Genomic DNA, 14,122 nt, shown 5'->3' with positions numbered 1-14,122 from the left:
TGAGTAATGATATTGTGAAACCTAAAAATGCTGAATTTAAACAACCAGATGCAAATCTAAATTCAATATACGCATAGAATTTGCCAATTCTATGCGTAGAATTGAAAAAAAAACAAAGAAAAAAGCTAAAAAACAGATTAGTAGAAAAAACTGGATAACTGATGCAATAGTGAGGTCGTGTGAAACTAAAGAGTTTTTAAATAATTTATAGCAACTAGATGTGCAGAACGATCAACTAAAAACACAATATAAAACTTATGCAAAAATGTTAAATAAGGTAATTACCGACGCTAAAATAAAATATGAATCAAATCTTATTCAAAATAATTCCAATAACCCAAAAAAACTTCAGGAAATAATAAATACAAAAATCGGGAAAGTTCAAAAATGCAATGATGCCATAAATTACATAAAAATAAATAATAAAAAAATTACTGATAAATTCCAGATAGCTCAAAATATGAATACTTTCTTTTGTGATATAGGTAGAAATCGAAAGTGCTAATATCGTTAAACCAGTAAATACTGAACTTTAGCTGCCTGCCATGGATCCTATTGCTATTTTTTTAAAGCCAACAAGTACAGCAGAAATAATAAGTATAATCAATGCACTGAAATTGAAAAATGGAGGAGTTGAGAAGATAAATGCAAAGACCTTGAAACTGCTATGTAAACACATTGCAGGTCCTCCAACCCATATTTTCAATAAGTGTATTGAGAAATCGATGTGACTAGATTCTTTAAAAAGGGCCGAAGTAGTGCCAGTCTATAAATCAGGTGAGAAACATAAAATTACGAAAAAGATTGGTATGAAAGATGCTTTAAAGTACATAACTAATGCACTATATAATAATGTTCATAAGAGTAAGCCTACGATTATAACTTTCCTTGACCTGGCCAAAGCTTTCGATACTGTTGACCATAACATACTACTGACAAAACTTTATTGCATTGGAATTAGGGACCAAGCGTTGGATATCCTTTCCAGCTATTGGAGTGACAGATACCAAGTAGTCAAAATAGAAGGTATTCAAAGCGATAGCCCTGTGGTTAACACAGGCGTTCCACAAGGAACAATCTTAGGACCGCTACTTTTTATTCTGTACATAAATGATGTCTTGAGGGAGATCCCCCCGAGGCTATAATTTCGTATGCAGATGATACTGCTATTATAGCCAGTAGTAATAATTGGATAGAATCCCAAGATACCATGAACAATTTCCTAAGTGTGATATCGGAGTGGCTGGCATTAAATAAGTTGTCATCCAATGTTGGAAAGACTGTTTGTATGACTTTTGGGAGCAGTATCGGAAGTGTACCAGCTTTAGTAAACATCAAAATTATTGACAAGAATATAACTAGGGTAGAAAATTTTAAATATCTAGGAATTGTTTTTGATAGTAACCTAAGGTGGGAAAATCACATGAAACATATAATCGGGAAGACAAAATACCTTGTATATATTTTTTACAAAATTTCAAAAACCATGCCTACAGAAACTCTCAGAATGATCTATTATGCTTTTTTCTATAGTAATAGTCGAGACCAAGTTCAAAAGCTACAAAATAAAATTATAAAAATCATAAATAAAAATAAGTTTCCATCACACGACAATCCTTTAAATATAGTACAATTTTTTGCTCTTGAATTTTTAAAGCTGCATTATTATGATCTAAAAGAAAAATACCTAGCATCAGATAGTATTACTAGAAATAGAAGTATCGTTATACCTAAGACTAATAAGATAATTAGCTATAAGAATAGCTATATGAAAGCAATAAATATTTATAATGAGCTTCCTAATCAACTAAAAGTACTAAATATAGAAAAATACTCTCAAAACAGAAAAATTATAGAATGGATAAGATCCAATTGTTTAAAAAACTTCATTGTATATGCATTAGGGGTCAAGCTTTCGATCTTCTTTCAAGGTATCTTGATAACAGATATCAGACAGTTAAAATAAAAAATAGTGAAAGTAATAACTTGGTAATAAATACAGTTGTCCCTCAGAGTACCGTTCTGGGTCCACTGCTATTTGTGCTATATATTAATGATGTTTCGAAAGACATCGCCATATGGAGTCTATCCTGTCTTATGCTGACGATACTACTATAATAGCCACAAGCGAGACTTGGTTAGAGGTGCAAAGTAACATGAATAGATTCCTATTTGTGATTGATAACTGGCTAGCGGTAAATAAATAATCACTGAATGTAAATAAGACAGTCTGCATGACATTCGGAAGCTATTGTAATAGTGTACCGATACAAATAGAAGTAAAAATCAAGGATAGGTTGTTGACTAGTGTAGAGAGCTTGGAAATACCTTGGAATTGTTTTTGATTATAATTTAGAGTTCAATAAACATTCAAGATATAATTAAAAAACGAAGTATTGTACATTTTTTATAAGCTTGCAAACATTACATGAGATAAACAAATTTTGGTATTTATATATTGCTTAATTTCATCATAATTATGATTTCTTTTTGTCTTCACAGTTATTACCAAAACAATATAAGACACATCAATGTTAGTTATTTTTAAAAACACGCAATCGTGGCCTGTAAAACAATATCGTAGCACTACGTGGCATAAATTCGCATTTATATCATGTCTATTTGTGGCATAAGTAGTTTTTTATTTCACGGTGCATATCGCCCTCATTACGTTCAGGCGCTAACTGTACGATGCAAAAAAATCTGCTAATGCCACGTATAGGTATGACAGCGGATTTATGCGAGTCAGTGTTATAAAATAATGTACGATACACGTGTGAGAAGTGATCTTGATGAAACGGCGTTAAGCACACTTGGTACGCTCAGGCGCTTATACACGCCATGCCGTAAAGTACGACTTATGCCTCTAGTATCGTAATGTACTATTTGAATAAATATTTAATGTACTGTATAGTTGAGCACACTTTAATATTAATGTGACAGTTAAATTTTAATAACAAGTATGGATTATCTGAAACAACAGGTCTATTTTTTGCGTATGTTATCTTATTTTTATTTTTAAAGATTATTTTTTTGGCAATATTAAACATACGATAGATCTGTTGTACGCTATAAATTTCTAGGTAATTTTATGACCCATGCCCAATTCGTCCCATTCCGTATCCGTATTCCGCGTTTCTATGTCGGACGTTGCGCTCTCAAACCCATCATTGGGTAAAGGGGCAAGGCGCTCGCGAATTTCACAAATTGATTATAATTAAATAAAATAATTTTTTATATGTATTTTTTTTAATGGAATTTCTATTTTGAGAAAGTATTGACAAGGCTCAATAATCATATTGATAATTACTTTTTGTTTAAAATCTTCAAAATGTTTTGTAACATTGTAATTATTCATAACTAGTTATTACTAAAGTAGTACTAAAAATGTAAAATCAATTACACCTATGATTACCTATTATTAACGTGTAACTGTGCTATTTTACCCCCCCCCCCCCCAAACCTGGTTTCGTATTATAGACAACAGTGAAATTTAACTGTTTATATATTAGTTCGTTTGAATTTTGCTGGGTTTTCTACTTATCCATTGTTTTAGGTTATGTATTACGTATTTGTATTCGTTTCTATGCAGACGCACTAGCAATTTGTATTTATATTCTTATCAAAGTTTATATGAATCTTATCTTTGAAAGCTAAAATCATGTCAAACTGGTGGTACGATATGAAGTTTTACTGTCAAAAATTTATGTTGGATAATTATTCCCAGCTAGCTCATAAAAGACAAATCATGTGTATTGCTAGAGAGGAAGATTCTACAGGGAAACGATTGTATTTTATACTTGACATTGAAAAGTTTACTAATTTTTATACTAGCATGACAAACCTTATCAAGAATATTCTGAATAAAAATAATAGAGTTTATTTTATTTACAACATCAATAGTAGTATCCTCCGATTCAAATGTTTCAATTGTGGTCACCATAAGTTCATTGATATTTATGTGCCTGTTTAATAAAATTCTCTTTTCATAAATTTTTTTGGTTTTATTTCAAGTTATTACAATAAAAATTTCTATTTTAACAAATGAACATTCTATTTCACTTTATTACGACTATAAATTGAAATCGGTTTAATTCCCTGTTCCTTGTGTATCGCCACCTAGCGGCGTTGGCGACCGCCATGAAAGATGCTATACCGTTGCCCATCTTTTCGTTTACACGCTGTTGCAGACGATTCTACGACAGATTTACGACAGATTTTTTTAGGTCCGGAGAATTTGCTTTTATTTAACCCGTTAGCGATAATTTTTGTTCACTTTAAAGATTATAAATTTGTTTTACGACATTTGCCTGCATTTATGACGATTTTCGAGTATTTTTACGACAGATAATCTCGAGAAAGCCGTCTGTCGTAGTTTTAACAACGGTCTTATTTTTTCCATAATTTCTTTGTCCGTGAATCGGATAACTACATGTATTGAAATTTTTTCAAACATTATCTGAAAAAATTAACGTATGCATGTGTGGTCGACCTCTTTTCTTTCCAAAGTAGTACGTAACAGGGGCGAAAGCAGCAGATTTTTCCTACCGGTGGATTTACTGCCTGAGCGAGTAGATTTTTCGCTTGCAAGTAATCACACAAGAAAAAATATTCTTGCGAGGGCAGTAATCATACAAGGAAAAATCAACTCTCGTCCCAAGTTTTCTGTAGTATTATATACCACTTTCACGCTTGCCGTCCCCTCATATGCCGGTGCTTTATTATAAAAAACATTCTTTTATTTTAACTCGGGCGGCCTAGGGTAAGTGGAATTTAGTGCTTCGCTTCAGATATTATCCTCGCTTTCGCTCGCCTTCCTCTGATGTGCCGATGTATTAAAAAATTTGGCACGTTGCTTCCTCCGACAAAACTTATAGTCCCAATTGATAAAACATTGTTTAATATACATTAAGTGGATAAATAAAGACACTGTGAGGTTAATAAGAATTGTAAATATATTGTTGAAAGTAAGTGGCATAAGCCACGCGTCGACAGTACATCGTTCAGCTCGGAGTCTAACAGGTGAGAGAGAGAGAGAGAGAGAGAGAGAGAGAGAGAGAGAGAGAGAGAGAGAGAGAGAGAGAGAGAGAGAGAGAGAGAGAGAGAGAGAGAGAGAGAGAGTATAGTGAATAGTACAGTATCGCAGTCTGACTCCACGGAGCCGAGTATACAGTATAGTATGCGCTTAGAGTATATACGCAAGGCGTGTGCACTATGCTCGCGTTCGCTCGAGCTTGTCTCGTTGCACGAAATTGTCGCCAACAAAAAGATGGCGCGACGAGTACCTCTTTATGTATTACGACTGTATAAATTCATATATTACAATACGCCTCCTGAATTTTGCAGTCGTGATATTTTTACATTATGATTCGATACGTTTGTGTTACGTGGATTTTCAGTTACGTATACAATCGCATTTTAGATTAATTGAATTAAGAGCATTTCAAGTGAACTTGAGTTTTACAACTGAACTTGGCGATTATTATTTTGAACTTGGGTTTTAGAGTTGAACTTGGCGATTATTACTTGGGTTTTACAACTGAACTTAGGATTTTGTATAAACGCTTTAGATTAGTCTTAAACCTTTTCTATTGTTTAGGAACTTTGTTTTATCCAGACTCTTTGTGAAGATGTCTGCTATATTACATTTTGAGTCAACTTTTACAATGTCGATTTTGCCCATTTCGTAACTTTCGTTTATATAATGATATTGCACTTCGATGTGCTATGAGTTTGGAGTAAAATTTACGAATTTAACGATCGCGATTGCTCCAGAATCATCTTCGTATATAGTTGTAGGATCATAATAATATATATTGAAAGATTTAGTTAATAAGTTTCTTATAAACAATATTTCAAAGACTGCTTCGGATAGAGCAACGTACTGTGCAAATGTCGAACATTTTGTTACGGCACCTTGTTTGTGGGTTTTCCAAAAGATTACATTTCCAAATAATCTAATTATGTATCCGGTCGTTGATTTTCTATCTATATTGTCACTTGCGAAATCGGAATCTATCATACAATCTAGTATTTCGCTATTTACATTATCACAATATGTTAGTTTTAAGTCTTTAGTATTGCGCAAATATTTTAAGACTCGCATTGCATACTTATAGTGAGTTTGATCAAAGCAACTTTGATATCGACTTTAATAATTTACGCTGTATGATATATCTGGCCTTGTGCCTGAGCTTATATACAGGATGTTTCATTTTAATCCGACCACGACAAAAAACCATGGAAAAACTAATTTTAACGAAAAATGACCTTAACAAAAGTTGAAGGGGGTAAAGGGGGCCATCGAATGACACAAACACCTTTGACCTTGAACTCGATTTTCAAGGGCATTTGAGGGTAATTGTGATTTTTTTAAATAGGAACCTCTATTTTAGACCTTAGAATCGGATAGAGCTGAAAAAATTACGTCGCAAAGGATATTTTAAGTTTACTTTGGTGATCTTGAGAAGGTCAATTCAAGGTCAAATAAGAAGTATCAGCCTAAGATTGTTTTCCTTTCAATTTTTTCGTAGAATTATCATTTTGTTATTGTAATAAACATTAAGAGAATAATTGACTTAAAATGTGATTATGCTTTGCTGACTTTAAAGCCATTTTGTAAGGTCAAAAGTGCAAAAATGCAATATCAAATGTTATGTGAAGTCCATATTTATATCCTAACTTTAGCGTTACCCAGGAACAACGACGTGGACGTAATAGGATTGTGTTCCCTTTGGGGTGCTTGATTAGAGTGAGTCCCCTTGCCTCTCACTTTTCGGGGTGCTTGATTAGAGTGAGTCCCCTTGCCTCTCACTTTTCGGGGTGCTTGATTAGAGTGAGTCCCCTTGCCTCTCACTTTTCGGGGTGCTTAATTAGAGTGAGTCCCCTTGCCTCTCACTTTTGCTTAAAATTCAACGCAGGTGCTCAAAGACGCCACCTTTTTGTTGGATACACAATTCAATTCGCTGCTGAAAATGTTCTACTGTTCTGAGTAATACAGCTCTTGGGATGTTTTCACAAGCGGTTTGAATTCTGTGGATCATATCTTCCCTTGTTGTAGTTTCATGTTCATAAACAACATCTTTCAAATACCCCCACAAATAGAAATCGGGTGATGTCATATCTGGAGATCTCGGTGGCCATCGAACACCCAAATCTCCACGTCCAGTGCGTCCAATGCACCTGTCACGGTAATTTTGATTAAGATATTGTCTAACTATTCGAGCATAGTGCGCAGGAGCTCCATCTAATTGAATCCACATTCTTGCTCTTGTGTATAAATCTACTTCTTCAAGAAGTACTAGAAGACGTTCTCTCAGGAACTGTAAAAAATTATGGCCATTTACATTTTCATCGAAAAAGTATGGGCCTACAAGGTATCCGTTAACAATTCCACACCAAACATCAAGACTCCAACGATTTTGGTTATCTATCTGCCTGTACCAATGCGGATTAACATTCGACCAATAATGACAGTTGTGTCGGTTAAGCTCTCCATTGCTTTTGAATTTTGGTTCATCAGAAAACATTACGTATTGAAAAAAGTGACGATCATTAGCAATCATTTGTCGTGCCCATTGGCAAAACTGTAGCCTTAACCTCATATCAGCAGGTGCGAGATCCTGAGTCAAAGTAATATGATATGGATGATAACGTTGACTTCTCAGTATTCTCCAAGCAGTAGCCATAGGTATACCACTTTGCCTTTGAATTTCACGGGTACTAACGTGGGGATTCAAATGAACCATTGCTAAAACGACCATTACACGAAGATCATCTTCGTTGTAATTACGACGTTCTCTAACCCGTGCTAGTTGCCCTTGTTGAGCTGAGTAACGCTAAAGATAGGATAAAAATTCGCTTACGAAAACATCCCAAGAACTGAATAGAATCCAAAAAAATGGTGGTGTCTTTGGGCACCTACATTCAAATCTGTACATAATAAAAGTGAGAGGCAAGGAGACTCACTTTAATCAAGCACCCCAAAGGGAACACAATCCTATTACGTCCACGTCATTGTTTCTGGGCAACACTAAAGTTAGGATATAAATATGGACTCCACATAACATTTGATATTGCATTTTTGCACTTTTGACCTTACAAAATGGCTTTGAAGTCAGCAAAGCATAATCACATTTTAAGTCAATTATTCTCTTAATGTTTATTACAATAACAAAATGATAATTCTACGAAAAAATTGAAAGGAAAACAATCTTAGGCTGATGCTTCTTATTTGACCTTGAATTGACCTTCTCAAGATCACCAAAGTAAACTTAAAATATCCTTTGCGACGTAATTTTTTCCGCTCTATCCGATTCCAAGGTCTAAAATAGAGGTTCCTATTTTAAAAAAATCACAATTACCCTCAAATGACCTTGAAAATGGAGTTCAAGGTCATAGGTGTTTGTGTCATTCGATGGCCCCCTTTACCCCCTTCAACTTTTGTTAAGGTCATTTTTCGTTAAAATTAGTTTTTCCATGGTTTTTTGTCGTGGTCGGATTAAAATGAAACACCCTGTATAATAATTCGCCAATCAAATTTCTATACTTAATTGTTTCATCTATTTCGCTAGCTTGACCTAATTTTAAGTTTGTCTCCATTGGAGTATCATATTGTTTGGCATTTTCTAGATTATATTTAGAAACTAAAGATTCAATATACTTAGTCTGACTCTAGGTCAATTTATCTCTATTATCACTATAATCAATATCAATACCAATGTATTGAGTAACTTTTCCCATATCTTTTATTGCAAATCTTTTCATTAGACTAGATTTTACTTGTTTTATTTTGTTTTTATCTTTGCAGCAAATTAGAAGATCATCTAAAAAGACTAGTATGTATATTGTATCTTAACAAAGTTTAAACTTTCCATGAATTTATTAAAGCAATTATACCAAGCTCTTGGGCTTTCTCTGAGTCCATAGAGTACCTTATGCAATTTGCAAATATATTGTCTCCTGTTTCATAACCTTTAGGTTAATTGATATATACTTCTGTTTTAACATAGCCATTCAGAAAGGCTGTTTCTACATCCATTTGTTCTATGTACAAATTATTTTTGCAGATGTATGACAATAAAATTATCCAAGTTTGCTTTTTACCTACAGGTGAATAGACATTATCAATGTATTCTTTTTGTTGGAAAGCAACTAGTCTTGCTTTATATACATTATTGTTTTTTCTTTTAAAAACCCATTTAACATCGATGGCCTTTTTATCTTTTGGTCTTTTAAACAGTTTGCCAAGTATTATTTTTCTTTAGACTATTAATTTTAAAGTCCATCGCAATTATCCATTGTGTATATTCATTTCAGTTTAACGCCTCCTTAAATGTATTCGGTACGTTTGCATCAATGTGATTTACATAAATAAAAAGAGTTACTGGATTTCCATATCTGTTTACAGGACTTTTCTTTTTATTGAATTTTCTTAGCACTTTTAAGCTTGAATTAGCATTTTCGTCAGTATCAGAATTTAATTCGTTATCTCTACTTTCCCCGAAGGTCTGAGTAGAGATGAGATTTAGTTCGATTTGAATTTACATCATAGTCATTAATTTCGGATTCATTTTCCAATATCTCATTTTCTACATTTATAGATTCGCTATCTTTCAAATTTTTATCTTTTTCATCATTAAGTTTTTCTAAGCAAATAATTTTAGTATTTTCTTCAACTACTTGTACATGTCTAGCATGAATAACTCTGCAGTTGACTAGAACTTTATAGCCATTTTCTACATAACCTATTAATACTTCTAATTGGGCTTTATCATCCCATTTGCTCTTTCGCAGCGCTTCTGGAACTCTTACAAAGACTCGACTTCCATAAATTTTCAAATTTTCTACGTTAGGTTTGTTACCAAAAAATATTTCATAAGGAGTTTTGTTCTCCGCTGTATTGGCAATTGTACGATTTTTTAGATAAGCAACAGTTTTCATAATCTCTGGCCAATATCGCCTGTGTATTTTTGCTTCTCGCATCGAGCATCTACCTATATCCATAGCTGACCTATCGTATCTTTCCGCTTCTCCATTCAGTTCATAGACGTACGGTGGACATGTTACTAGTTCTATTTCCTTAGACCTTACAAAATCATAAATCTCACGGTTTAAATATTCTTTACTGTTATCACATTGCAACCTTTTTTCTTTTTTATTATATTTATTTTCTGCCAAATTTACGAATTCTTTCAGATAACTGGCAGTTTCTGATTTATTTGTAAAAGATTCTAGTACATTTACTGTAATCATCAACAAATGCTACAATATATTTTTCTCCACCATAACCAGTTGTGTTTTGTGGGCCGTTCGAATCAGTATGAATGAGTTCTAAGATTTCGGTAGTTTTTGTTCTATTACTTTCAAATGGTACATTCGCCATTTTGCTTCCAATGCAATTTGCACATTCAATTCTTTCAATCTTTTCCGGCAGGCCTTCGACTAATATGTAATTCACTAATTTTGATAAATATTGAAAATTTACATGGCCAAGTGCCCTATGCCATTTCTCTTTATCAATCAGTTTGACCGAATTAACATACATAATTTAGTACTTTTTTTAACTATGAAGCTTTTCATGAAATATAGATTGTCTTTTTTATTAGCAACTGCTATTAATTCTCTACGTTTATTGTAAACTTTGGCATTATCATTTTTGGGTACTACTGTATAATTTTCAGTGACTTTTAATAAACTCAATATATTTTGATACCTTGAACATAATGAACATTTTTTACTTCTACTTGTTTTTCATTGTAATAATTTTTGAAAAGTAATTTTACAGTTCCGATTTCAGAGGCTTTCAAATTTTTACCATCTGGTAATTTTACTTCAATAGGCTCTTTTAAACAAAATTTACAATGTGGTCTGTACAGCCACTATCAAGAATCCAATTTATTTGTCCTAAATTTTCGCTACTATTATTTAACGCAGTTATCTGATTTACCTCTGAATTGCAGACTTGTGTCAGCCATGCTTCGGATGTGTAGTCGCCCTGTTGTTGGCGTGAAGACTCGCCTCTGGGTTGACCTTGTCCTCTACCTCGTTGACGGCCTCAGTAGTTTACTCTGTTGAAGCCTCTGTTGTAGCCTTTGTTGTAGCCTTGTTGATTACCTCGTTGATTTTGGCTGGAGTGAACACCTAGTCTCCGGTTGCTCTGTTGCTGTGGTCTCGTGCATTGCCTACTGTGGTGACGTTGGTTTTATTATCAGACAAAATATTCTTCTAAATGGATTTCTTATATTTTTCTTTCAAACAGCTGCATTATCTTCTAAATCTTGTTCTGGATCCACTTTTTCCTTAGAATACGAGAACATGTGCTTAACCTCTAAATTTGCCACGTGCTCTGTAATAGCACTTCACCACGTGTTTTACTTGCCGACTTCAATCTGCTTGCATCGCACTTAAATTTTAATTATTTTTCAAAAATCTCCTTATTTTTCAGTAGCTGAGGACTTTATCTTCGTCACTGAGCGTATATTTTTTTTACTTTAACCCTTTCTGACCGGTTAATCTTCACTTGAAATTTTTCTTCTGTCGACAGACGTTTGACATGAAAATTCGAATTTCAATACTTCACAAGTATACAAATTTTTCGAGAAATATTCTAGTTTAATTTACTGTATAATTTTCACTGTGGGTTCACTTCGTTAACAGTAATCGTTAACTACTTTTCCACGTGGCTCTTCTAAACTCACTGTTTATAAGTATTTCTATACCTCTTCGAAGGTCGGTGTAGGAATAAATTCAAACATACTAACTATGGACTGCTACCATGTTGGAGTGGTGGATAAATAAAGACACTGTGAGGTTAATAATAATTGTAAATATATTGTTGAATGTAAGTGGCATAAGCCATGAGTCGGCAGTACATCCGTTCAGCTCGGAGTGTAACAGGCAAGAGAGAGACAGAGTATAGTACAGCATCGCATAGTCTGACTCCACGGAGCCGAGTATACAGTATAGTATGCGCTTAGAGTATATGCGCGAGGCATGCGCACTATGCTCGCGTTCGCTCGAGCTTGTCTCATTGCACTAATTCGTCGTCTAGGTCAAAGAAAAGCCTGCGCCGTTTTTGCTTTTTTAAAATCCTCATAACTGTCGACCCAGGCGGTCATTTTTAACCACTTAGGGCTTAAATTGAGGCTTTTTTGTTCTACTTTCGTTTGAAAAGTTTATACTAAGTCCCTGTTTGTTGGTTAGCTATATATATATATATATATATATATATATATGTGTGTGTGTGTGTGTGTGTGTGTGTGTGTGTGTGGAAATCAAGAAGGGAAAGAAACAGTCATAATTGATAAGAATATATATCGCTAACTTACAAACAGGCACTCAATATAAATTTTTAAATTAAAAGTAGAATAAAAGAGCTTTCATTTAAGCCCTGGCTGATTATAAATGACCGCTCCTGTAAAAAGTTATAAGCATTTCAGTCGTAATACAGTATTTTCTTTGAGGTTAAGGGACGTGCAGCTCTTCCTAGGTCCGAAATTTAAAAAAGTGCCACGCAGTAATCGAAAGTAGATAAAAAACGCTAATTTTTATGATTTTTTAAAAATTTTTAGGTTCTAAGGATTTTTGGGTACAGGTTTGTCTCAGTTGGCGCGGAATGCGCAATATGCATGTCTAATTTTATCATGATGGGTCGCGCGCTTTTAGAATCATAACGGTATATGGACGGACCCACACAGACACACACACACACACACATACACACACAGTATTTTAAGCCTTCGGCGCCCTTGACTCCGATTCGTGCTGAACACCTCACCCTTGCATGAAATAGCCTATTTTCTCCTCTTGATGCACAATGTACTATTTATAACAATAAACTTTACTGAGAACAATATTATTTTAGCCGAGTGACGTCAGGAGCGAGATAAATCACGCTAGTTGTTACTAAATGAAATTTCGTTATGCTAAGTTTCATAAATCTATCGATAGTGTTTGGATAATGTATTTAAAAAAATTTTTAAATATTCTTCTTATTTAAAATAAAACGTTACATTACAGGGCGATTCCCCATTCGGAAAATCGGAAGCATACGTTAAATTGGAACAGTTAGGTGAGGGATCTTATGCAACAGTATTTAAAGGCTTTAGTCATTTAACGAATCAAGTAGTTGCATTGAAGGAAATAAGACTGCAAGAAGAGGAAGGTGCTCCATTTACTGCCATTCGTGAGGCAAGCTTACTTAAAGAGTTGAAACACAACAATATAGTTACGCTTCACGATATCATTCATACAAGAGAAACTCTGACCTTCGTTTTTGAATACGTTCATACCGATCTTTCACAATATATGGAAAGGTATGGTACGGGTGGTGGAGGACTAGATCCACGCAATGTTAAGCTCTTTTTATTTCAACTTTTACGTGGACTTGCTTATTGCCATCGCAGGTAACGATGATTCAATTTTTAACCTTTTAGTAAATAAGTTTTATAATTTTCATGTCCTAAACTTATGAGAGTTGTCATTGGACAGTAACTCTACGGGTTCATTGGCTTTATAAGCACGGATGACAACGAAGCTTCGAAACACAAAGTCTTAGCACCATCGTTGCTTTACTACCTTCGCGATCTACGAAGGAACAGCCTTACGTAGCCGCCAGAAAGTTTTTTGAAACCGCCACAGATCATTATGTATTTTTAGTCTAAATTAAACACTGCGATTGATAATGCAAGCTAAGCTCAGCTTCCCTTAGCAATCAATAAAGTAGGACATCACTCCTATCGTTACCATTGAATCACGGGCTGAGGTGAAATTCCCAGTACTTGGACAAATTGAAAATTTAGCCCTATACTTGGACACTCAAATATTTGCTATTGTGATACTCCTTTTGACCTCAAAAACTAAAGCGAATCAGCATTGTAAACGCCATTACGGATAATATATTTATGATTTTGATTACTTTTTTAACAGAAATAAATTCAAGAAGCTGATTTATAAGTTTGCACTAGTCTAATCGCGTCAAATGATGTACAATTGTACGGCATTTTGATGCCACACTTAAAAGTTTAATTTTATTGTTAAAACTGATGGTTTTAGGTTTGGTTAAGTTTTAATTAAAAAATAATTATGTCGGTGTTGAAAGTTTTTAATATATTCGTCCATA

At 34.0% G+C, this 14,122-nt stretch overlaps 1 protein-coding gene across 8 annotated transcripts in view; it reads left to right on the top strand.

Annotated features, from left to right (window-relative positions):
- LOC100680454 (cyclin-dependent kinase 14) overlaps positions 1–14,122 on the top strand; it is a 132,342-nt gene that overhangs the window by 74,131 nt on the left and 44,089 nt on the right. For all 8 annotated transcript variants that reach the window (XM_032601408.1, XM_032601407.1, XM_032601409.1 and 5 more), the window contains one exon: positions 13,021–13,406. In XM_032601408.1, the coding sequence (XP_032457299.1) occupies positions 13,021–13,406 (386 nt within the window). The remainder of the gene's footprint in view (positions 1–13,020; positions 13,407–14,122) is intronic.

This window comes from Nasonia vitripennis (genome assembly GCF_009193385.2).
Source record: "Nasonia vitripennis strain AsymCx chromosome 1 unlocalized genomic scaffold, Nvit_psr_1.1 chr1_random0012, whole genome shotgun sequence".
NCBI classification, from domain to species: Eukaryota; Metazoa; Arthropoda; class Insecta; order Hymenoptera; family Pteromalidae; genus Nasonia; species Nasonia vitripennis.
The sequence above is the reverse complement of the archived record's forward strand: the minus strand, read 5'-3'. Positions and strand labels throughout refer to the sequence as shown.